Source organism: Schistocerca serialis, chromosome 6 (assembly GCF_023864345.2).
Source record: "Schistocerca serialis cubense isolate TAMUIC-IGC-003099 chromosome 6, iqSchSeri2.2, whole genome shotgun sequence".
NCBI lineage: Eukaryota > Metazoa > Arthropoda > Insecta > Orthoptera > Acrididae > Schistocerca > Schistocerca serialis.
In genome coordinates, this window is record NC_064643.1 from 670888669 (window position 1) to 670916169 (window position 27501).

The window sequence follows — 27501 nt, forward strand, 5'->3', positions numbered from 1 at the left end:
ATTTACAACTTTTCATGACGTCGCCTTTCCAGCTTAGATTTTTTTTTTAGAATGTGACTTGCAAGTACTGCATCTCTTTCCATTCAGTACACACTTTAATTTGTTAATGTCTTATATACCTATTATGTTTTAGAACTGTTACTTTAATTATGAAGACGACGCTCATAGTAGCGTCAAAACCAGGCCAATTTTGACTTAATATTTGTGACTGAGGGCTTATTTGTTCTAATATAATTCTGACACGGTCACTGAACCTTAGCAGCTACGTTTAGATGAACTAGTATCCTTATTTTGACGCCATGATCTTCCAATCGCCGCATACTTATAAAACTTAAAAGACTTTCATCCATTCAAATTCATAACTTTCCCTCACTCCATTGACTAACTATCCCAACGTTATAGATGAAGCCAGAACCTGAAATGGCCAACAAATACAGATTATATGTCACTTTAAAAACTTGGAATATCCACGTAATAACAGTAATTTGAGTCTTTAGTAGTACCCAAAAATCCGCATCTTTCTGAAAGTGAGTAGCTTGCAACACTCAACCCCACTGTACAATTCCAAGATATAACAACGCTATCGCCAAACGGATGCTCAGTCATCACTATTCCGAAAACAGAACGTCCATTGTCGAGAAGACCACGAACGGGCTCGTCACCTATTGTCAACACATACAAACGAGACTGCATCACTAGGAATGGCAATAATCCTTCTACAATGGGGCCCCCTCCCGGAATCCCCTTAATTCACCGTGATATATCGCTTAAGCTTCTCATATCTGTAAACTTCCTTTGTGTGTGCCCAACCCCTTTGCACCTGAAACATTTTATTGTTAATTAATTCTGACGCTGGCTTACGTTACTACCTTCTGCTGTATGCTACTTAAGATCGAAATCCTCCTAGGGTTTGTAAGCGAATCGCCAACTCTTTTAAGTGGCCGAAGCTTCGCGGCTGATCACAAAAAGCTCCCTGGAGTTTTCACAGGGACGCGTTCCTTCAAGGATATTTTCGATTGTTTTCCTTTACTATAATCCAAACACAAACTTCTAGAGCTTTCTTTGATTCTTTAATTTACTTTTGTTTTGTTCGTCATATCGTAACATGCCATAACAGCCCGTGGCGATTAGCTAATGTGGAGCACCGGCGCTCAGATGATATCGACAAATTAGCTTACAGAATTTATTAAAAGAGCCCGCTACATGGCTCAAATAATGCCTGCTCCAGCTACCTCCCCACAATTGCGCTCACCAAGTGATAGATGTTGAGTACTTAAGCCAAATTACTACCCTCAATCCCGTAATAAAAGGAACATTGATAAAAAGTACAAGATTTTATACTAATGAAATGACACAGTTTCTGAGAGCGTACTGGGTTCATACAGATATGATTTTATGTATATAGACTGAAACGGACAGCGAAAATTTGTACCAACGCCCGGACTGCCGGCCGCGGTGGTCTCGCGGTTAAGGCGCTCAGTCCGGAACAGCGCGACTGCTACGGTCGCCGGTTCGAATCCTGCCTCGGGCATGGATGTGTGTGATGTCCTTAGGTTAGTTAGGTTTGAGTACTTGTAAGTTCTACGGGACTGATGACCACAGAAGTTAAGTCCCATAGTGCTCAGAGCCATTTGAACCATCTGAACCGGGACTCGAACTCGCGTCTTCTGAATAATATGCGCGCAGCGGTTCACACCTTGCGCTGAGTATGCTGGCACTCCTCGCTCCACGATCCAAATTCTCACTGCCGCCCCATCAGACTGGGAGGCCGAATGCATCGAAACAGTAGCGACTTTGGACGTTTGTAGTTTCTTACGTCTTATTTATTGCCTTTCTTTTGCAGTGGATGTATCATCGCTACCTATCATTATCCTGGGAATTTTTGTGTTTTCCAAATTTCCTCGAAGATTAATCAGAGCTCACTTTTTATTTTTGTTAGACACCAGATCAAAAATTTCTCCACTATTCTCCACTAGCGTAAATGATTATTAAGGATCTTATTTTACTTTTTTGTTTGAAATTTATTAAATTACATTTCGTTTTCATACTGCATTTGGGATTACAGGTTTCCTATCTGTAGTTATCATCTAACGGAAATGTTTTTGAGCTGGATATGCAAAATCTTCCTTGCTATATTTTTACTGTATTGGGAACCAAAATGGATGAATGGTAACAATTTATCACGATGACCCCCACTGAATGGTTTAAAATATCCATTTTCTTTCTGTTAGTTCATAGTTTCGTCCGTGCAGCCATTGTAGATGTAGCTATGGTGGAAGTAGATCGGGGTTGTTTAGCATCTACTGTATGTGGTGGAACTTGGTTGCCAAATGTCAGTCGCCTCCCTACATTGCATAACAGTGGAGAGCGTGAGTGTGCTTGCTTGTAGTCCAACATTTGCTCACGAAGAAAACAGCACTTTTAGTCCTTAGCAAATTTCAGCAATCGTGAAATTTTTGGGAGAAGCTAACGCCCACAAGGTGAGAGCTATACATGGAGGGTGGGGCAATCCTGTAGCCTGCATGTGTCTCGATTTCTCTGGCCACCTGAGGCGTCGCATGGTCGAGGAAATGGTGGTGAAAGTGAATCAACAAAGAAGTTGATTTCGGCAGCGGATGGCAGCTCAAGATGGCGCGACGAGGGGCGGAATGGGTAAAGGCGTTCGCAGAACCACCATTCTGGAGAAGGCCCCAGGTGGCACTCAGTGCCTGTCCACGCCAACTGAGGAGAACAGCAAGGTGTTTGAACGAATTGACGATAGGAGCTGAGCAGTGGCGACATGCCGACCTGACACCGCTTGTGGCTGAAGTAAGAGTTCCACTGGTCCGTTAGTAGGAGAGAATGAAGTCAGGAGCAAGGGGCGAATGGCAGGGCCGCAGACAGCAGTGGCAGAACCTAGCTGATCGATGCAGTCACGTAAACCATCGTTGGTGCCCTTTCAGTGTTGGTGGCTGTCAGACTGCATGTTTATATATACTGATTTCGCGTGTTCTTGTTTTACCGTGGCATCGATTTTTATCACATAAGCCACAACGAACGTGAAGGAATCAGGTCACCTAGCGGCCGTGACTCTACCTTTTTGCTATATCCCACTGGTCCCTCTTCTGGGCCGAGCTGTATGGTAAATGTTTAACGCCATGGTGACAATATTTGTTGTGTCAGCCGGTCACTCCAGATGTAAGCACCTGGCCACTCCCGATCTGACCCGCTTCCATAAGGTTATTGTATTACCAGTAGTTGTTTCGTTATTATATTCAGCCGGAGCAGGTAAATTAGGCGTGGCGAAACACTATATCCAATTGCATTAACAGGTGTATTTCAATGAAATGGGTATTTACCTGTTCACATTCTTAATACGCTTTACGTCGACATCGGCGGCTTGAGAAGGCAGCATGCACCCCTCGCCCACAGGCGTTGGCATTTGTTTTTTTCATTATTAAGAGAATACCTTTCTACTCGTAATGAATCACACTCGCGTCTCAATTTTTCTTCCTACTTTTAATGTTACCCTACATTCGTCTATCCAGGAATCTTCATCTTCTTCCCAACTATAGCTTGTCGAAAGGGTTGTTATTGGCCACGTTAGGGTTTCTTGATGACGATGGCCTCGATAGGAAAGATTTAGAGGCGAGTCATAAGCAATACTTCGACGCAGTGCAGTTGAGAGGAAAATTACAGCATTTGCAGGGAGACGTCAGGGTCGCCTTGGAGGAATCGTTTCCGGCGGCTGAGGTCGAGCGGTACTATATGCTTCAGTCCGGAACCGCACTGCGGCTACGGTCGCAGGTTCGAATCTTGCATCGGGCATGGATGTGTGTGGTGTCCTTAGTTTAGTTAGGTTTAAGTTCAAAAAATGGTTCAAGTAGCTCTGAGCACTATGGGACTTAACATCTGAGGTCAGCAGTCCCCTAGAACTTAGAACTACTTAAAGCTAACCAACCTAAGGACATCACACACATCCATACCCGAGGCAGGATTCGAACCTGCGACCGTAGCGGTCGCGCGGTTCCTGACTGAAGCGCCTAGAACCGCTCGGCAACACCGGCCGGCTATGTTTAAGTAGTTCTAAGTCTAGAGGACTGATGACCTCAGATGTTAAGTCCTATAGTCCTTAGGGCATGGATGTGTTTGATGTCCTTAGTTTAGTTAGGTTTAAGTAGTTCTAAGTCTAGGGCTCTGATGACCTCAGATGTTAAGTCCTACAGTGCTGAGAGCCATTTGAACCATTTCCCCATTTTAATTCTCTGACTTAGCTTTTGCATTTCGCTTTTCAGGTTTTCTGGCTACCGTGTCACATTCTTATTAAAATACGCAGATATGCACACGAACATAATACGGCGATGCGGTTGGAAACGCCTGTACAAGGCCGCAAGTGGCTAGCGCAGTTGTCAGAGCGCTTACTGTTGCTTCAGTGGCAGGTTACCTGGATTTACTGGGTGTAGAAGTAGGAAACTGGAATTTGGTTGCAATAATTCCACGTCTGTAGTCTGAAACTCATAAGTAATATTTTATTCGAAATAATCTCCTTTTCTATGTACTCATTCTTTCCGGCAGGTTATGAATGCCACGCGAAAAATCGGTTCTTGTTTTGAAGCGAATCAGCCAGCTAGCCATGTTGAATTGAACCATTGTTCAGCGATAGCGCATACCAGTGACGAAAATAGATGAAAACCAGACATGCCCTAGTACTTTCCAACTGAACGCCTCGATCGTTTCCCTGACTCGTTTTACGGTGTCTGATGGGGTGTTATCATGGAGCAATAAGACTTTTTGTTACCTTTTTTCATAGGTTTTCACGTAATGTTCGATTTAAATCCAATGATTGCCTTTGGTAGCGATCATTTTAACGGTTTCACCACGTTTTGCAACTCCATAAAACACAGAGCATTGTCTTCTTTCCAAAGTGGTTTATTCTTGCGGCGGATGTCGATGGTTTGTCTAGGAATCACCCATGATTTACGACGCTTATGATTCTCAAAATATACCCATTATTCTGCACCTGTCACTATTCTATGTAGAAAAGACTTTATTTTGTACCTGGGGAGCAGCATTTCACAATTGGTCTTTCGATTTGCTTGCTGTCTTTCATTCTGTTCATGCGGAACCCATTTTTCCACTTTCTGCGCCTTTCTCATAATAGCTTTCAACCGGAGAGAAACTGCTTTCTGCGTCACATTCAGTTGTTCAGCGAGTTCCTGTTGAGTTTGAATATCATCTTCATCCAACAGGGCCTCCAACGCATTGCCTTCGAACTTTTTGTTGGTTTCCCATGCGCGTCGTTTCTCAAGTCAAAATCAGCACTTCTTAATTTTTTGAACCACTCGAAAGACTGTGTTTTCCGAAGAGCATGTTCGCCGAAAGCTTCGACAGTTTTGTTCTAATGGTAACTGGAAACCAATGCTGTCCACAAATCGTAGTTTTTAGGCACAAAATTCTACTTGTTAACGGGTTTGGAACAGATACCGATATAAAGAACTTGGGTTACCGTTTATCGACATTCGTCGTCAGCCGTTATAGGAAGCAGATGGCGTTGCAGACGCCGTCTCACGGGCCCGACACTGGCGACTAGCACCGTTTGTAGGAAAATTCCGGTTTCATACGTCTACGCCTGCTAAGTGAGCTTGAACGTCATGTTATAGTCGGAATGCGAGCGATGGGACACAGCATCTCCGAGGTAACGAGGACGTGGGGATTCCACGAGTGTACCGTGAATATCAGGAATTCTGAAAAAAAAAAACTCCAACATCGCTGCCGCCTGAAAAAGATCCCGCAGGAACGGGACCAACGCCGAATGAAAAATCGTTCCGTGTGACAGAAGTGCGACCCATCCGCCAATTGCTGCAGATTTCAAAGCAGGGCCATAAACACGTGTCAGCTAGTGAACCATTCAACAGAACATCATCAATATGGGCTTTGGGAGCTTAAGGCCTACACATATACCACTGATGATAAACCGACATTGGGCTGTTGATGAATGGAAGCATGTTGTCTGGTCGACGAGTCTCGGTTGAAATTGTATAGAGTGTGTACGAATAAGGAGACAACCTCATTAATCCATGGAACCTGTATTTCTGCAGGGAAGTGTTCAAACTGGTGGAGGATCTTTAATGGTGTGGTGTGTGTGTAGTTAGTTTGATATGGAACCCCTGATAAGTCTAGATACGACAGATGACAAGTACGTGAGAATCCTGTCTGTTCATCTGCATCCATTCATGTCCATTGTGCATTCCGACGGACTTGGGCAATTCCAGCAGGACAATGCGACAACCCATACCTTCAGAATTGCTACAGAGTAGCTCCAGGAATACTCTTCTGCGTTTAAACACTTCCGCTGGCCACAAAAACTCCCCAGACATGAACATAAATGAGCGTATCTGGGATGCCTTGCAACGTACTGTTCAGGTGGGATTTCCACCTCCCTCGTACTCTTACGGATTTATGGACAGCCTTGCAATATTCAGCACTACTTCAGACATTAGTTGAGTCCCTGCCACGTCGTGCTGCGGTACTTCAGCGTGCTCGCGAGGGCCCTACACGATATTACGCAGGTGGACCAGTTTCGCTGAATTTCCAGTGTATTTAACCATCCGATGATGTTGAAAGGTCTATCCTTGGAGCCAGTACAGGCTGGAATACGAAGCACAACACGTGCCACATGATGAAATTTAGGGAGTTTACATTTAGGTGACCAGAGCTATTGTCGTTACATTCAAAATTACTCTAATACGGTTTAGTATGAACGACTTATTTCACATTACTGAACTTAAAACTTCACCTCGCGAGTCTAAAATTACTAAAAGGAATAAATTATATTTAGAAAAAGAACCTCAACATTCAGTTTTATGAGATGAAACTTACGGGAAACATTGATAAGGGACAGGGAAGGATTAATTTCCGTATCGCTTGCAGTTGTGGAGAGTAAAACTTCAGGAGAAGAGCTCTGAATATAAGAAATAAATTAGTACTTTGGACGCTCAGATTAGGCACAGGAGAAGAATGCGTGACGGGTCACACGGAATTACTGAAAACTGATCTCTCCGTTTTGAAAATCACACTTCAGTTTTCCGGGGTAAAGCCAACCGGAAGTTTCTAATTGAAAATAGCAACATTTTATAGCATTCCAGATCTGTCTCTGTTACCGAGCGAGGTTGCGCAGTGGATAGACACTGGACTCGCATTCGGGAGGACGACGGTTCAATCCCGCGTCCGGCCATCCTGATTTAGGTTTTCCGTGATTTCTCTACATCGCTCCAGGCAAATGACCTCGTTGTCTTGTCTTCTTCCCCAAAAGCAACAACTCCGAAAGTCACCTCAAGATGTATGGTGGAGGGTCCTTTCTCTTTCCTTTCCTATTCCATTCATCAAGGCACGTGGGAAGAACGATTTTTCGCATATGATTGGCAGCGAAGATCCATATGACGTCTAATTTGTTAGATTTTCTCATTTAGCAAGACGTACGTGGGAGGATGTAATGTGTTTCACGTCATCCTGTATCTTGCTCGGTTACAATTTCAGATGTAAACCACTTCGTGTAACAAGCCCTGTATCATTGGCCGCTGCAGTACGTTGAACACCTCCATAACACTCACACTTAGTAGTCGACCCCGGGCCTGCACTCTAGGCTCTTCGTTTGATCTTCTGTATTTCTTCTGGTGATACTACTTGTAAGGGTCGAAGACTACTCAACAGTACACAAGAATCAATCTAAGAAGATCTTTTGAAGCCCGTTTTCAGTGGGTTAGTTAAATTTTCTTGATTATCCCAACGAATTTTTCTTAAATTGGTTCCAGGTTACGAGCAACGTGTTTTCAGTGTCCTGCGATGTCTTGAATCCAGTCACATATCTAGCCAGACACTCTTTAGCTCCGGATTACTGAACGGCAATGTGGAACTGTGTATAATGCCTTCCGGAATTCTAAGAATATGAAATCAACTTGGGTGTCATTGTCTGCCGCACTGGATCTTACTGACAAATAGAGTGAGATGCGTTTCTCTTTATCTGTTTGCGTAATGCATGTTGCTTTTTGTTGTTTTAACATCAGTGTGTAACCATCAACAATGATCCATAATTATCGAACAGATTAACGTCAGTAGTCCGATCATGAGCATCTGTCCGAATAACCATCAAAGCGGCAGCAACCTACGCTGTTTTTAAATGTACGTACCGCTTCTTGCTCTAGCGACCTACAATAAACGACTGACAGGAGGGGAACAAGTTATTTCACGTAACCTCTGTAGAATCCCAGGTAGTATCTCATCTACGTGGCTTTCTACTTTTCAGTTATTTGCTTTCCTATTCCGCGACAGCTTATCTCATTGTAAAACAGTTTCACAGACTTTCGGACTTCTACTGCGTCCATAGTTCCCACTGAAAACCGAGGTAAGACTGTGCAAACTATCTTAGACCCTTCCTAAGCTTATGAGCTACTGTCTATCGTTTCCCCAGATCATAAACAAGTGAGTTAAGTATATTGGAGTAGACTGTCGGCATCACATGCATGCGTTTAATTCCGCAATTCAGTTTTTATGTGTTCACGATTTAGTCCGCGTTGACTTGCCCCTCGTTAAGTGCTGTGGAAATTGGGACAACGTTCATCTTTCCCTCTGCCTCTCTAATCCAGAAAATTTAATCAAGACAATGGAACATCCCGAAACCCATGGAAGTAGTGCTGGTACCTATTAGAAAGGGCGGAAACCGACCTCTTCTCTCTTGTTGGCAATATGAAACACGACATGACCTGAACACAAAATCAGTGACATTGGCGTACCCGTCTAAATAATACGTCGACACATTGCATGTTACTCTGAAAGTAAGCTGATATTATAGAATTCTGTACGTCTGATTTCTCAGAAGTTATAGTGATTACCCGAGCTCCTACGTAAATTACGTTTTGAACAAAAAACTCGACATCCAGTTTTATGTGTTTTCTCTCTTATCTAATATTTACTCTAGTTCAGTCTACTGATACACTCGCTTCGTGATTCGAGCGAGCCTTACTGTCCTGCTCTACAGGATTCGAGATTTATACAAAAAAATATCGGTTTAGTCCTAACTTCTTTATTTATAGGCACGGACCGTTTCACAGCATTTTAGCTGCAGCATCAGTTGCAATTAAATCAAGCCATGTTACGATCGAGAAGAGAGACTGGGATGACCCAGCGTTCACAGGCAGTTATTTTCGCTAAGTACGTGACGTCAAACAGAAATTAACATAGAATACTCCCGTAATACCGTGAGTAACAGCATCCCGGAAGCTAATGGGGTCCCCATGTACCGAAATAGTGATCAAAGCACTGACTGTATTGATCATCTACTGGATAATGTGAAATCCGAGCAGATAAGGGTCGCTCATTTGCCCACAGCCAGCGCGGGCACTGGGTTTTGTTCTTACAGCCTGCGTGTCAAGAATTATATATATTTCGCTGAAAATACTCATACGAACGCATTCCACTGCGTGGGTTCCACATCTGATATTCGTCTTCCGTATCTCTAGCATTCTTCTTCTACTAATTGAAAACGACTGGTGGGCTACGCTGTAGAAGCAAACGAAGCGTGAAGTACTGAAAACATCCAGAGCACTTGATTGCATTTGCTACATCATCTGCGATAAAATTCACAATTTTAATAATTCAACGTCGCAATGAATTATTAAGTTATTATTTTAAAAAATTACACGTTATGAATATATTTGCAAGAATAGTTACATCACATGCAAATTTAGTACTCATAAAACACAAATCAGAGGCTTTAGCTTGTAAATACCTTAACCGGCGCGTATAATGTCATTCATAACCTGTTTAAAATGTTACTCTGCTTTCTGTCAATACTGTCGAAAGTAGCACAATTTTTTTTATTATTACTGTTGCTGCGTACGAAGCAGTGTACTAGTCATTAGTAGTTCCGCACGAAATATTCACTAATATTTACTGCAGCGGTCATCAATATTCTGTTCCTATTCATATGAATGTTAGCAAATCCGACCCACAGTACTCGAAATCAGTTTCTTTCATACATTATAATCTTTGTTCGACACCACGAAAAATTTCTCGATGATGTGGATTGTAGGATATTTTCATTTTACCGACAGGCAATTGATTTGAACACACTGCTATATAGGATGGTCCATTGATAGTGACCGGGCCAAATACCTCACGAAATAAGCATCAAACGAAAAAACAACAAAGAACGAAACTCGTCTAGCTTGAAGGGGGTAACCAGGTGGCGCTATGGATGGTCCGCTAGATGGCGCTGCCATATACAAACGTATATCAACTGCGTTTTCTTTCTTTTTTTTTTAATAGGAACCCCCATTATTTATTATTGATCTTTATATCCAGGTTCCTAAACTCTCGCAGCCGAGGTGATGGAAACCTTTTTCTGATGTGTGTAAAATAATATCTTATCATTCGGTGGTTCTAGTTGTAGTTAATGTCTTTCTTTAAATTTGTAACCTATTTTTCTTATAAATTGTTAAGTCTATGAGACCGCCTACGTCAGAAACTTCCATCCCAGCTGGGTCCCAAATATCAAGGCAGTGACAAAGGCTTAAAATCTTCTCTAATGTAGTCATGCTTCTCTCTTAAAGTCCCAAAATATTGTCAGTTTTTCTTGTTAGAAATAACTGGATCCAGAACGCTTACTGTATGCAGTGAGGAGAGGAAGTTCGTCTCTGCACTTGCATAGTAAATATTTTTCCACTCTTCGATTATTTGCACTTGACAGACTATGGTCGTCTTCATATTATCAGTCAGCCGTTTCAGATGGAAAGACGTGACGCATAACTGTTCCTGGTTTAGCACAGTAACGAATAGAAGAAGTGGTTGCAGATTTGTTTATTTCGCCCAATTTCTGTACATTTCCCCAAACTGCTTTTTTTTGTTTTGTTTAATAGTCAGACGACGCGCCTTAGACAACAGCGGATACAAATTCTTCATCACATCGTTTTACGTGAAAAGTAAACCAGATTGGTATTATTCGTTGGATGAATAAAATATTTATGAGTGTTGTGATAAAGTCCGTAAATGTAAAATTTTAGGAAGACTATGTGCGCCACTCACAATTCGTACGAAATCGAGAACTGGGTTTATCAGAGAGGAATTCTACAAATTATGACTGAAGTAACCGCAGAGGAGTTCAGACTGAAGCAAATGCTTGCCCAAACACTTGAAGATGATGTACTTATCAGTTTGTTGAAGCCAACGGCCTCGCTGCAGTGGTAACACCGGTCCCCGTCAGATCAAAGAAGTTAAGCGCTTGTCGGCTGGGCTACCTATCGTGTGGATCATCCGGTCTGCCGAGCGCTGTTGGCAAGCGGGGTGCATTCAGGCATTGTGAGACAAATTGAGGAACTACTTGATTCAGAAGGGCCGACCGCTGTGGCCGAGTGGTTCTAGGTGCTTCAGTCCGGATCAACGCAGCTGCTTCGGCCGCAGGTTTGAATCCTGCCTCGAGCTTGGATATGTGTGATGTCCTTAGGTTAATTAGGTTAAGTAGTTATAAGTATAGGGACTGTTGACCTCAGATGTTAAGTCCCATAGAGCCTAGAGGCATTTGAACCATTGATTGAGAAGTAGCGGCTCCAGTCTCGTAAACTGATATACGGCCGGGAGAGCGGTGTGTAGATAGGATGCCCCTCAATATCAGCATCCAGTGCCGCCTGTGGGCTAAGGAGGACATGGCTACCGGTCGGTACCATTGAACCTTCATGGCCTGTTCGGAAGCTTTGTAAGTAACAGCCGCTGCGGCATTTTAGTTACAAAATAAAGAATAAACCTACAGATACTATCAACGAACCTGAGTACACTCCAGAAGGTTGAGTTACTCACAGGAAAATCAGAGAGTTGGCTCCCTTCTTCATAGAATTTGCATTAGTTCCTTTGAGTCTGGGATATATTCTCTGCGACTTGAGAAGAGCAGAGGTCAGACCCATCAACACAAATAAAACCGAAAGTGACCAACAAGCTACCGTCTTATACGTCACATTTACTTGTAAGAGAATATTCGAATATACTCATAGTTCAAACACTATGAATAAACAACTTTCGCCATGAAAATCACTATAGGTTTTTGAAACATAAATCATATGAAACTCAGACAAGCACGCTGCACCCATACTAACATCAGTACTACAGCACAAGGCATCAGGTTGATGTAATAGCCGGCCGTGGTGGTCTCGCGGTTCTAGACGCTCAGTCCGAAACCGCGCGACTGCTACGGTCGCAGGTTCGAATCCTGCCTCGGGCATGGATGTGTGTGATGTCCTAACGTTAGTTAGGTTTAAGTAGTTCTAAGTTCTAGGGGACTGATGACCACAGATTTTAAGTCCCATAGTGCTCAGAGCCATTTTTGTTGATGTAATGTTTCTAGGCTACCGAAACGTTTTCGATGCAGTACACACGATACATTCTGAAGAAATCTGTATCCAGGTTTGCGACCAGACCAGTAGTTACTGTCAGGTAGGACGCACATCGTCATCATGGACGGCGGGTCTTCTACAGACACTGAAGGGATGTCAGTTGTTTCCCAGCACAGGCGTCCTTAGCGACGGATGCGTTGCTTGGACATGGTCACTAATGCACGCTGCACAACAGGTCAAGTTTGGACCACTAGATTTTCTGAATCAGCCTCTGTGAATTCCATGCTGTCACTTTTATTTATCATACATTATACGTTTATCCTACTAACTTCTTTACTCAAAAATTTAGAGTTTTACAGATGCACAACGTGTGTTGACACAATGTTTTTTGAAATATTATTTGGTCTCCTTACTTTGTATTTGCTGTATTGATGTCACAGACAGTACAGTTATTCGAATTTCTTTCTGAACCATGTGCAATTCGGCAGTGTTTTGCCTCCAGGTACAGTCAACCGGAGGAAGCTAAGAATAAGAAAGTGGATTGTATCACTGATGTACCTATTGCTCTAAGTAATCTATAACAAATTGCAGTATCGAGATTGCTAATTTCAAAATGCAGAGTTAAATACATCATTGTGCAACAGCCGCGCGGAGTGGCCTTACGATTTGATACGCCATGTCACGGATGGCGCTGCCCTTTCTGCCGGAGGTTCGAGTCCTGTCTTGGGCATGGGTGTGTGTGTTGTTCTTAGCATCAGTTAGTTTAAGTTACTTTAAGTAGTGTGTAAGTCTAGGGACCGATGAACTCTTCAGTTTGGTGGCTTAGGAATTCACACAAAATTGAACACCTGATTTTTGTCCAACACAGGAGTTACATGAAACTCATCAGGTGTGGTTGGCGATAATGTAGAATGGAGAGATTATTAGCAATGTCGCGTAAAGTTGCTTCGGAGATTCCAATAGTAGATACCCTTACGAACCCTTTCATACTCAAATACCAAGATATTGGCATCAGTTGATAGTTTTACCTTACATCGGTTGTTAATAGAACCTAATTATAAAGAAATTTTAATTTTATGATCAATTTCCTATTTCGTTTGTTAGTGTTTCTGTCGGTGGGCGATGTATGGCCGAACGGGGTCACAATGAAAACTGTGAACTATGGCAGATATTATATACAAAAAATCACTGTTCTCCATAGACGGAGGGTAGTTTTCGCCATAACACCATATGAAATTAAGTCATCAAAGCACATTCACGAGTATGTTATGCACTTGTTTATTTCGTGCGTAACTTACTCGTATTGATTTCAAAACCAAAGTTACACGTTTCGCCCTACGCTAAAACCATTGCCCAATAGCTGTGCTGTATTGCCAGAAGAGAGTACATGTGCAAGATTTCTCTCAGACAAGGTTCTGTTCGTATACAGTCAACGGGTGCATCACAATGGTGCAGCCACTGGCCACATACTCCAAATTGGAAGTCCACAGGCCACTACGATTCTTGTTGGTAAACGGTCCCGCGTAAAATATATATCAAATACAAACCCACTCAGCCGTCAGGTGGTTCCAACAATATGACCAAGGGCGCGCGGACGTAGATGAACCTTATCTGGAAGTCCAGTAATTTTCAAGTGTTGGGCGATCTGGAGGAACAACCTGGGGGGGAGGGGAGGCTGGAATACATTTTCCAGCAATGAGGACGTTCACAAAGCTGCCATTACATGACTCCATGACCAAGGGGAGGATTTCTACCGTAGAGAATCAGAACGATTAGTAGTACGTAATAATCGTTAATTACAAAGAATTGGTTACGGTGTTAAAAAATACTCTCATATATCTTTATCGTTTTGAAGTTTAGTGCATCAGTCATTAAAAGTTACTTGGCCCGCCATTATAACTTGTAACTTACTATCTGAAGCACTTCGGACATCCATGCAGAATATCTGTGCGAAATAAAAACCGCATATGTAGCCGAGAAGATTAGTGTTTAAGACCTCGTCGACAAGTAGGTCATTAGAGACGGAGGACAAGCCCGGATTAGGGAGGGATGGAGAAGGAAAGCTTGCCTTTCGAAAGAACCATCTCGGCCATTGCCTTAAGTCGTTTTAGCGAAATCATGGAAAACCTAAATCAGGATGGTTGTTTGAACCGTCGCCCTCCGAATGTGAGTCAAATGTGCTAACCACTGTACTACCCCGTTCGGTGCGAATGTGGCGCCAGCATACGTAGCACCCGCACTGCATGAATAAGACGGAACCCATCGCCAACCAGCCCCCCTCCCCCCCCACGTACACCTTGCACTCCTTATACAGCTCGAATCAAGGCGTCCCCACATTAAGGGAACATTGTACGTGAAATTCATTGAAATTTGGCATTTACTGTTTACTACTCCATAATGTACTTGGGACTTTCCTGAACATTTTGGTATGTAGTACATTCAAATCAGACAAGTGTGAGACCTTCAAATAACGTTTTGAACGTTGGCGTGTAACTATGCTATTTCTCGGTTACGCATGTACTCCACAGTTCAGCAGTCATATATTGGGAACTACAATGGCTGTGAATTGCTTTGTTTTATCTCTCCGCAAATAAGGCACTCTGTCTCAAAAGTGTTCTCTCTACTTTTCGTCCATTCATCATAGTTATCAAATACGAGCTTTCGTTGGTAGCGTCTGTGAAGTCTTCTCTTTACTTGCTCTATTAGAATCAGTAACTCGTTTCTCTCTCTCTTGAGTTGCTTTTTCTCTTCGTTTTGTTGTCGTCTGAATGGTATGGATATCTATATATCTTTCTCCTCTTCTTCTCCTTTTAACGATCTTCCTCTTTGAATCATTAGACACCTGCACCAAACACTTGGTGTTAATATAGGCAAGCTGAATTTTCTGGGACTCTGCATGAATTTACACATAAACATTGTCTTCCTTTGGCAGTAATGTAGGCTATAAAACCTATTTACAGAAATTAGTCAAATCCTTAGCTACTAAAGAAGTTTTTACATTGGAAGACCCAAAATGTGAATGAGACCTTCAACAATGTTGTGTGGTGGCGTGTGCCTAAAAAGTATTTGTTGGCCTTATCACTGTAAAGTTATCAGTGTCTGATGCTGTAATAACTTTTAATGGTGGGAAATATGAAAAACTTAAGGTTCTAGAGAAGCTAAAGGAACACAGCTAAAGGACTCTGGGAAATGGATGAGCTTCGTGTACGTGAAGCAGAGTTAGCAGTCCAGCAAATGACAAAAGAAGCAAGAAAGAAAAGGAGGTAGTAAGCACTGGGCTGTTGTGACACTGAAGAAGACACAGACTATGGGCCAGGGCAATTCTAGTGTATATAAGATACAGAAATGTAAGTTTCTACAGAATTTGTAATGAAAAAATTTTAAACCTCAATATCTCTGAACTACATGTTTTGGAATAAATAACCCATTTTCTAAAAAAGTACGGATGGTAGAGACTTGGTAATTTCGTAGCATGCCAAGTGTGAGATTCAACACATATGGAACTAGAATAAATAAAATATCCTTAGTTGTTTTGTTTTTTTATTCATTTATTTACAAATTTCTGTAAAAAAATTGAGTGTTTAAAGAAAAAGATAACATGCCCCACCATATAATTTTAGTAATAATATAGATCAGTGTATGTAAGAAGGTACATTCAATAACTATGGAAAACTGTAAATTGCTGTCTTAAAATGTTTTCAAGACAGTGTTTCACAAAATTCGATAATTTAACATTCGAGGCATACGCCCCCAACACCACAACGGCCCACGTAACTCTGTTTGACGGAGAGTGAGAGAGAGAGAGAGAGAGAGAGAGAGAGATAGAGATAGAGTGATCGTGATCGTCCATTCAACATTTATCCGTGACAAGGAAATGTTCAATGAATACTATTAATGATACAAAAAGGCAGCTCACATTGCAATCAAAATCAGTGTAAACGAGGATAAAAGTTCAATTACAATACTGTAGTACACACTGTGACAACTACACACCATTTCCCAATTAAACGTCATCTGTAAAAGTTTTTTCTCGTATCTTAAAAGTTAGTCTAAGCTGTTTGAATCTCTGTCACAGCTATCTTAAAAGTTAGTCTAAGCTGTTTGAATCTCTGTCACAGCTCTAATGTTCCGTGACGTATGGACTACTGCTCCACCTGCCATCTTTCTCCACAGGTTGGCACAGCCACTACCACAGCAACCACCTGCACCACCCGGACCACCAGCACCATCATCGCCACAAACAGCACGAGCACCATTACGGCCACTTCCAGCCGCCTGTGCCGGACGGCATCAGTCACCGCCTCCACACTGGGGACAGCGATGGGGGCGGCGACGGAGGCGGAGGTGGAGGCGGAGAGCTCGTTAAGAGCAAGCAGTGGTGGCCGCCGGACAACGCCATCGTGCTGCCAGCACCACGCACGGCCGTTGAATCTCCGACAGACGACAAGGACGGCGGATCCGGCGGGGGCGCAAGCGGGGGCGGCGGGGCCGTGTTCCTCTCGGAGAACTGCACGGTGGTGCTGGCGCAGACTGGCACCACGCCGCGACTCCACTGCGAAGTCGCCGACGTCGGCGAGAGCGTCGTAAGTAACCCCCAGATCACATAGCCAACTAGCCATACATAGCTTTCTTACTACTGTGTGAATGACAAGAAACGTACATACTGAATCTGACGCTTCAAGCTGGATGAGCATTTCATCAATTGTATACAATGCCTGATATCTAGCGAATTCTCAGCAGACACGGAGGTGCATGCATAATAGGGACTCGAAGGAGGCATAGTAAGAACTTGCATGGTCACAACATATTTGAAAGATTTACTAGATTCAGGAGTGGTATTAGACTGTTTTCTGGCGATTGTGCTGTCTGTAGGAATGGATATCCTTTCGGACGATCTTAAGAAACACGTCGATAAATGCACCGGGCGTTTCACAGTGTTTAAATACTTACCGATAGAAATGAGCTTCGATGTGAAGTGAGACGAAAACATAAAGCCAGTAACAGGGAAGGTGAATGAGACACTTGGGTTTGTCAAAGTGGTTCTGCGAAAGTGCAGGGCATCTGTTAAAAGAACAGTTCTCAATTTCCTCATGCAATCAGTTTTGTTATTCTAGAATTAGGTGCATTCATCAAAATCGCATGACAATAGACATCGACAGAATTCAAAGCTACGCTGCTAGGATCATATTAGGCCGTTGGATCCCATAAAAAATTACTGTGTAATAGAATCTAGAAGAAATACCTTCGGAAAATGGGAATCATCAAAAGAAATGCGATATTTTCCGTGTTGGCTCCATTCAGAGAACCTGCTCCGTGGAAGATGGTGCGCCGGCGACAACTCTCGTTTCTCCATCGTAAATCTCGCTTCCGTATCATAAGAGAAAGGTGACACTGCGGCATATTGACAGACATCGTTCCCTCGCTTAATAAGCAAATACGGGGTATTCAAGACGTCTTTCCGCAGTGCCGTATAATTGATAGCTGCGCGTGCCGTATGCGACAGTGAATATACTGAAATGAAACTCAGTGAAATAAAAGTTATTAATTTATTTAATATTCATTTTAACTGCAAATTTTCATATTAAATGTTGAAAGCGTCCCCTCTGTTGTTGAATATGCAATTCAATTCAGCTAATCATGTTTCCAAACACAAGCTGTAACATTTCTTCGGTAAGAGAAGCAGTGAAAGTGCATATTACAGTTTTCAATTCATCGATGGATTTTTGGCGGTTTTAATAGAGACTTGCTTTCGCTGCACTCCAGAAGAGAACGTCAGTTGGTGTTAGGTCAGGCGATCGTGGAGACCAAAGTCCCTGTGAAATTATGCGATCACCAAAAACATCAGCAAGCAGTGACATTGAAATGCGAGCTGTATGAGCGGTTGCACCATCTTGTTGAAAACAACCGTTCAGTATTTCATTTAATACAAGTTCTCCTATGAATGGGTACAGAATATCACTGCAGTATCGTTGTGCGTTTATGGCTTCGTTGAAAAACCCAGGCAGGCGAACAATCATTCGGCACGCGCGGCTAACAATCATACGGCACTTTTTGTATACCCCTTAGAACAGGACGAGAAATTACTATTATAAGTACGACGAAGCTATATCCGAAAGAGACACCAAGCGGATATTATGTAACCCGAAACTAGGGATAAAGGAGAGGAATGGAACTGTTGACGCCAGCTGCATCGGAACTTTACGTTTAATCTGCGGTGACGAGTGACAGTGTTTGTAGGATCGGAATTCGAACCTGGGATCTCCTGCTCACGAGGCAGTTGCGTCATCCTTAGGACACAGTGTTTATCGGCACGCTCCCGGGCCTACTCACACTCCCACCTACCTGCTATCACCCTCCACGTCCTCCACGCTCGCTAAATTTAGATTCCCGCTGGAGGTGCATCTCTGCCAAAAGTGGTGGATTCTTTTCCCATGCGTAGTTTTGTTCTGTCGGACATGTCCGAAAGGACCAACACCGCACATTCCTAAAGTCTGCGAGAGTTAGACAATTTTCCTAGCACAGTATGAGCACAAGCATAGCTTATCGTGAAATCATGATGGAGCCGCACTAGGCACACATCCCCTGGTTTTCTCCTTTCTTTTCTTTCTAATTATTGGCTCTCCGTTCGTGTCTATTTAGTCATTCAATGGAAGGACTGTACGACAGTGTATTGAAGACGATTATCTTCTCAGTTGAAACTACGGTAGGAACGTAAGGACAAGAAAACATTTACTCCTTGAGCGGAGAAAATCTCCAATTTTCCCGGGAATCGAAGCTGGGCCCCTTCAGTTATCAATCTGCCGCGCTGACCCCGCAGCTACCGAGGCAGACCATCCACTGGGCCCAACTCCCGAGTCGCGTCTCCTCCAACCATGACTCGTCCCCCCACTGCCCAGACGTTTTGGCGACATTGATGTCAGTCACTACAGTTTACCCAATATTACCTCTGTTTATAATGGTACCATTTTCTACTGTTCCCTGACATCTAGACAAGCTCTAAATAGTACTCTTATGAATCATGCGAATTCGCTACTGTCCGCCAAAATATAATATAAGGTGGACAATTTTTAATGTTACCTTATTCAGATGACGGACTGGTCACAGGAAACAAAGTGAAGGGGTGTCCGCCGCCTGAAGCTACGACTTAACTTTTCATTCGAGGACTTTCTGAGTATCCTTGCACCTACTTGCATGCTCTGCAGACAACGCTGCCTGGCGATACTGGGCCTGCCAGCCACGTTTACCTCTTCAGAAGCTACCGTGCCTCATCGTGTTCGGCCACTTCTGATTAAATTCTGTTACGCTTCCTGGTCAATCAGTAAGTTTTCCTACTAATTACTTGCCTAAGTTATTATGATTTTGTGTACATATTTACTTCGTTTCATTATCAAATTGAGCGTGCGCAGTGTTACGACATTGCACAGCTGTGTCTCATACCGCAAAAATTTTCAGTACACCGCGTAACGGTTCCCACTTCGTTGGCAATATTCCATTCAAATTTGACGTCAGTCTGAGCAGCGGTTAGATATATGCAACTTCATTTTGCAGTGTGCACCTGGAGACAGCTCAAAGAGATACTGCTCCATTTGACAGAGAGCATTTGTTTCCCATTGGAAATGATTTGTCAAGGGAAATTTTATGTTCCCATGCGATGTAACAGCCCGAAATTAATTTAATGCGACATTCGAATGGCTTAGAAATCGGTAGATGTGATGTACATAGGGTCTACATAGACAAACAACTGATTTTAATTTCATAAAAATTAGATGATTTAGAAAAGAGGTGAAGCTTTACAAATTGAGCAAGTCAGTACCGTGTTTGTGCACCTGTGGCCAATATGCAAGCAGTTATTCCGGTATCACGTAGAATTGTTGGGTGTTCTCCTGACGGATATGGTACCAAAGTCTGTCCAACTGGCATGGTACGTCGAGGATATCCTACGCTTCGTTTTGATGCCCTTCACGGCACGCCATCGTGGGCTTACAGTATGACCAAGATAACGCCCGCCCGATTACACACAGATATAATTCCTACTGATTGTCTTCGTGCTTGCGAAACCCTAACTTGGCCAGAAAGGTCGCCAGATCCCTGTCCAGTTGAGAACGTTTCGAGCGTTATGCGCAGGGTCGTCCCACCAGTTCGAGGTTTTGTTCCATTTGGACAGAAACTGGCACATTATCCCTCAGAAGTACACCCAACAACTCTACCAATCAATGCCAAGCCGAATAACTGCTTGCGTAAGGGCCAGAGGTGACCAACGCTTTTTTAACTTGCTCTGTTTGTGACGCACTCGATCTTGAGTAAATCATGTAATTTTTCAGAAACTGTAATCATTTCTCTGTACATTATGTCTCATGTACCAGTTCATCATTCCTAAAGTATGTCCATGTGTGCCTTTTTTATTTTCTGGAGTGCGTGAACAGGGTCAGTTACGCTGGAGAAAAGAGCAGCACTCCAGTGGGGACCTAGTTGCATTGCCTAATGGTGAACGCAAACAGCACGGTGCAGAGCGGCTTCCAAATAGCTGTTGGCGTAATAGTTATTCTTCGTGCCGTTCTTTAAATGGAAAATCCCACTAGGCTAACTTGGGGACATATTTTGTTTGTATTTGGAAACAAACCGATATTACCCATTGACACTAGGCGTCACGTGGAAGATCTTATGAAGAGTCTGTGTCTCTGCTGACACCAGCTACGTATTACAAAAACGAAAACTACACAGATTTACAACTATGCTTTCAATGTATCGAGGTTACTGCACAGATTCCGTTCGTAGTCAAGCACAACAGCTCAATCTGCAGGATTGGCTAGAACCTTGAGTTACTTTTAAGCTTGTGTTGCTCACAATTTTTTGTACTTTTGTCATTTTTTTGCCTATACATGGTTGCGCTGTTGCCCTTGACAACAACGGAATCTGTGCAATAGCCTCAATATGTTGATAGTGTAGTTATAGTTCTTGCAGTTGTGAGTGCACTATGCCGGAACTAAGTGAATTCGAACACGGACCAGCTGTTGGTGGTCGTATGGTGTGTGCTTCCGTAACCAAGGTAGCCAAATTGTTTGGTGTTTCGAGATGCACTTTGACGAAAATCCTCATCCGTAAAGTCACAACACGGAAGAGAGTGATCATGACAGACGATTATCGAAGAAGATTGTGACGAAACATAAGAAGACAACAGCTCCAAAAGTCACTGCAGAACTGAATGTCTCTAGTTGACCTGAGACCACGCGGCCCACCGCATAGGAAGCACGCTTCTGACGTTTGATCTAAGTACAGCTATTGCCGTGGTACACACGTACCGTTTCTTTTACATTTTATGCGAGTCTTTTGCGCTTTTGGGCGTTCTGTATTAATGCTGGACCATGCCTCTTTACGTAGTTTGTAGTTTTAGTGTGTTCCGAAGAAGGCGTGATCATCCGCGCTGAAACCTAGGTCAACATTCGGTTTCTATTTGCAATCGAGGCGGATTCTTTATAATCATTAAATTATTCACGATTGCTGACGCGCTGCAGTTTGAAAAGTTCTCAATATCGAGACACACTGCCGACAGTTGTTGGCCAGCTTGCCACACGAGATGATAGAAAGGCTTTATGTAACCCTTCCAAACCAATCGAACCAGTACACCCATTAAAGTCATTGAGGGTGTACTGACATAGGATACGTAGGCTCATGCTTTCTAATTCTTTACTAATCTCACCAATTTTTTAAATCACTGCAACAGCATCACACATTCTCTCAACCCGTGAAGTTTTATTCCATTTTCTCTCCGTCCCCTGTGTGTTTCGCTATTTTTACCGGGCAGAGTGTGTTAGAATAACTTCAAGTTATCGTTCACTGAATGAACACATCAATGTGAAGTTAAGCACATGAATGTTTGAGTTCGTGTTTAAACAGGAGCTATTGTCGACCGCAAATCTAAGCTTAAGAAAAAGCTGTCCAACTAATAAGAAGCACAGCGGAGTCACATCCGGTGTTTAACACTCACGGCGTCGGACTGTTATAGAGTGAGTTGACAAAAGTCATGGGATATCTCTTGATATTGCCCTGAGAAGTGCAGCAGTTTGACGTGGCATGGATTCAACAACTCCTTGGAAGTCCCATGCAGAAATAGTGAGCCTGCAGTCTCTATACCCTTCCATAATTGCGAAAGCGATGCCAGTGCATGATTTTGTAAACGCATTGACCTCTCAGTTATGTCACAAATATGGTATATTAGATGCATGTCTGGCGATCTATGTGGCCAAATCATTATCCTGAATTGTCCAGAAAGTTCTTCAAGCTAATTGCGAACAATTATGGCCCGGTGACATGGCGCATTGTAACCCATGAAAGTTCCATCGTTCTTTGAGAACGAGAAGTCCATGAATGGCTGCAAATGGTCTCCAGTAGCCGAATATAACCATTCCCTGTTAATGACCTGTTGCGTTGAACCAGAGTACCCAGTCCATTCCACGTAAACAAAGTCTATACCATTATGGAGCCACCACCAACTTTCACAGTGGCTTGTTGACTTGGTTCTATGGCTCCGTTGGGTATTCACCACACTAGAACCCTACCAACAGCTCTTTAGAACAGAAATCGGGACTCATCTGACAAGACCATGGTTCTGTAGTCGGTTAGTGTCCAACCAATATGGTCGGGAGTCCAGGGGAGGCGCTGCAGACGATGTCGCTGCTGTTAGCAAAGACAGTAGCGTCGATCGTCTGCTGCCATAGACCATTAACGCCAAATTTCGACGCCCTGTCCTAACAGATAAGTACGTAGTATGTCTCACATTGATATCTGTGTTTATTTCATACAGTGTTCATTGTTGGTCAGAATTGTGAACTCTGCGCAAACGGCGCTGCTCTCAATCGTTAAGCGAAGACCGTTGGCCCCTGCGCTAACCATGGTGAGTGGTAATGCCTGAAATTTTGTATTCCCTGCACGCTTTTGAGACTCTGGATCACGGAATGTTGAATTCCTTAATAATTTCCGAAAACTAATGCTCCAACTGCTATTCCGCTTTCAACATCCGTTAATTAGCGTCTTGCGGCCAAACTCACATCGGATACCAGTTCACATAAAACACCTGAGTACAAATGACAGCTCCGCCGACCCAATACCCTTTTATATCTTCTGTACGCGATATTGCTGCCATCTGTATACACGTACATGTCTATGCCATGTCTTTTTTCACATCAATGTACAACATCTATGTGTTGGAAAGTAGATGCCATCTCAAAAGTTACTTCAGTTGAATTTATCAAAGTATTAACTCTGAAGATGCCAAGTGCAAGAAAACGGATTAAAATTCTTTTCTTTTTTTAATTAGTGTTAAGTACTTTCTGTAGCGAATCAATTAACAACTAGGAGACAATTACCATAATACGTAATCCCCAGTGATGATATTGTTATGTGCAAAGATTACAATACTTTATTTCCATTGTAACAGTACTGTTTTAAGTTAATTTCTTTGTCGTTTTATTACGATTCCCCACTCGTCAAATGACTCCATGTGTAACTTCCACCCTCGGGCGTACGTTAACTCTTTAAAGCCTGTCCTATGATAAGTTGACGGGCTTCACCTTATAGGAGAGGATTTTAGTACATATGTTGACCGCGTATACCTAAATGGAAGCAAAACCGGACTTATACCCAGTGAGTAACAACAATGATACGTCCAGCAAGTATAAGTGCAATTACACATTAGGACAGGTAAGAAACGTACACTGCAGGTGCTACTAATGGTTAATAATACGGTCGCCAGCCTAATTAGGCATTGAGTGAGTTTTTCCCTTGTACAAGTAGATGTACGTACACGCATAACCACACATAGTAATACTGTATTATATGGTGGATTTTAGTGCCAGAAAAATCTACTGAATTAAGATATTCCCTTTTTGTACTAGTTTGAACAAGCTATAAATACACAACATTACACTGCAATGTTTACTACGAACTGCGTTTTGTCTACTGATCCGACTGAAATCGGACATAGGTCACCCTAGAAATAGCACTTTTGACACACACACATACAATGTCAATTTTAATAATGGTAAAACACTGATAAATTTAGGTTTTATCTTGACTTTAACTTTGGTGGTCAAATCAGTGCAATCACTTCAGAATTTAAATGAATAGAAAAGAAAAGAATGAGGGGGGGGGGAGGGGGGGGGGGACCCTGAAACTGTTATGATCACAATGTTGAAACCATTGACTGTTGGAAACATTAATTACTCAAGATTTAAAAAAAAATGAATTATTACTCTTATTGTCCAATTACTTCCTCATTTAACTACCATTATTTTTCTCTCAAATTAATTAAACTTCCTTACTAAGTCAATTCCAAATTTATCTTAGTACTCTGTCAGACCTTTACTCTTTACTCATATTTTCATTAACAATAAAGCTCAATAAGATTCATTCTAGCATAAACAGGTCTGCAGTTAATTCTTATTAATATAAACTTTAAATCTTCATTTCGGTACACTCGGATTGCACAACATGTGGAAAGGACCCTGTCTAGGTGAGTGATTAGGATAATTCATTGATAGAACAATTCTGGTAAAAGTTAAGTTATTATTGAACAGTCAGGAACAAAATTAACACTGGTCCACACGAATACAATTCTAAAGATACAACCTGTGCGAGTCGATGCGGCGGTTGGCGGGCGGCGAGATGGCGAGACGCACAGCACACATACAATCACAGCTACGGCTTTTGCTGTAGCGGCACTTTGCTTCTTGTTAGCGTCGTAATCCTTTTCAATCCAGTGCTATTAGAATATAGCCATGCTGTATAGTCGGCGGACACGGCACATCCGAGGCTCAATGGATCCAATTTTTTCCCGGATAGCCTCCTCGATCCGGTACGTGTTCCTTAGACCGATGCCCAACTCCGACTGTACCGCTACTGAGCCCGTTATGCCGTACCGCGCCCGTGTGCATTTCCCCGCGCTCGCCTGCCATCCACCTTTTACTGCCCCCCTACAGATAGGGTATTCACCAAAGGTTTTACATTCCACATATCTTAATACATTGCCTACGCATGGACCAGGCGCACAATTAAAATTTCAGACATGTTACAATAGATTCAACAGGGATTAGACCTCAATTTTGTTATAGCATTGCTTGAAATCTGACATAAATATTAATATTCACATCTAAAGTTGCTTACATTTTCTTTAACATAATAACACGAAAAGAAAAGGAAATGACATCAGAACATTGCTTATACTAATTTATCAAAAAATCCGAAGAAAAAAATTTATTATATGTTCAGTAGTTGTTGTTACACATGCACGTCCTAAAATATGTATACATTTCCCGTGAATGTGATATTTAACATCGTTATAGGACACTTAAGACACTTCAAATTTTCACTTCTCCGTTTTAATGGCGTTATTTCTTTAGCGTGTTGTACTTCAGATATAAACAGACAGGCTCCCGCGGCCGGTGCCAGTCACATTAAATTTCTTCCACACATGCCGCTGCGTCATCTTATGAACCACTTAACATTCGAACATTACTAAGAAAGTCCTTCATGGCAAAATAATAAGAAGAGCTACCATGTTCACCCGGAATCCAAACACAGAAAATGAAAAACAAGAACAACTCGAAGGGCATTAGCTTTCCAATAGGTAGGATTCTTCCAAGAAGAAGCAGCAAGCCAATTTTCCGGAGTGGCCGCAGGATCCACAATGCAGTATGTTTCTTTACAGACGTAGTAAAATACATCAACGCTGTAGCCGTAAACATGATACATTGGGAAGGTGTTGCTGACTGCACTGGGGAAACTGAAATGGCTGTTGATAACCGCATGGCAAAGCATGAGCGCTACGTCATGGCTGCACACCAATTAAGCACAGGCGATTACGAGCAGCTTATAACTTTTCAGGAAGCATGAACACAAGCGAGACGGCTGTGGACGCATGCACGCATTATAAGACGTGCAACTGACATTCCGAGCCAGCCAAAAATCATCAGAGGAACGGCTATAATCTCCCGTCATTTAGGTTGTCAGAAATTGCGGTAAGACAAGCAGAGTTTGACGGCAGGGCTGCGGTCTCAAATGTCCAATGCCGCGACCGGCTTAACAATCAGCGGCTGCGTAACTGGCACAGTTTCCTGTGACTGCCAGCAGGAAATTACGACTCATACAAGCTGGTCGCCTACTCCTGACGGGCTACCGATTACCAGGAAGCCCTGTAGCCCACAAACTGTCCTCTATATATCCTTTGCCTCACTCCTAACACGAACAGTGTTATTCTAGGGTCAATAAAACCTTTAATTGTGACACAGCTCATCAAATAAACAAATATAGATTGTTCTAGAAACATTCATAAAACATTCAAGTTTCTACGATGAGTGCTAAATCAGCTTCCTTTACCATGCATTCCTCATTTATTTGTTTTCCTAGTCTGGTAGTAACTGTTCTCCTGCGCCACATTTCATCATGTAGAATAACAGAACTATTATTCATTATGTTTCTACAATACCGAACTTCTTTAACGATGTAGTATGTTAAGTTTTTGATTGTGATAAATTGTTGACATAACTAGCTCACAGAACTGTTGTAGTGGGAAACAGAGAATATGAAACCACTTTACTTCACTGAGACAAATGCGTTTACTCCACTGCACTGTGTTAACTGCAATGAAAATCTATGACACCCTAAAATGTTGTGCTGGGAAGAAACAGGTTCCAGTTTGCATCACCACACGATAACTATTTTCGTCCCTTATGTTCTATACTTCCCCTAAGCTGAGGATTTGCATACAGACCCATTTGCATAGCTTTAAAATTCGAATCCTAATACCATAACTTTTTTTCTAACTATACACTCATCATCTCCAAGCTATGTGCCAAGTAACATTCAAAAAGCGAACTAATAGGCAGTCTTGAGCAACAAGCCAGTAAGAGTTGTCGTATTCTCAGAATCCATATCCTCGGAGAGTCCAAGGAATATCTCTTTGTTCCTAAGTATTTCTTTATCACTCTTCTTTGGGCTTAGATTCTTTCCGACTAGTATCTTAATCTTCAACTTACTCTTCATCATTATCAAATTGTTATCTGAGTTTATACGGGCTCGTGGGTACGCCATCCTGCCCAGTATCTGATTTCTGAATCGGTATCAGAGCATGTTATAAACAAAAGTGAAACCG

General features: G+C 42.5%; 1 protein-coding gene across 1 annotated transcript in view; it reads left to right on the forward strand.

Moving 5' to 3' along the window:
- Positions 1-3137: 3137 nt before the first annotated feature.
- Positions 3138-27501, forward strand: part of LOC126485023 (uncharacterized) — a 220441-nt gene continuing 196077 nt past the window's right edge. The window contains exons 1-2 of the mRNA XM_050108628.1: positions 3138-3267; positions 16530-16939. Of these exons, the coding sequence (XP_049964585.1) occupies positions 3138-3267; positions 16530-16939 (540 nt within the window). The remainder of the gene's footprint in view (positions 3268-16529; positions 16940-27501) is intronic.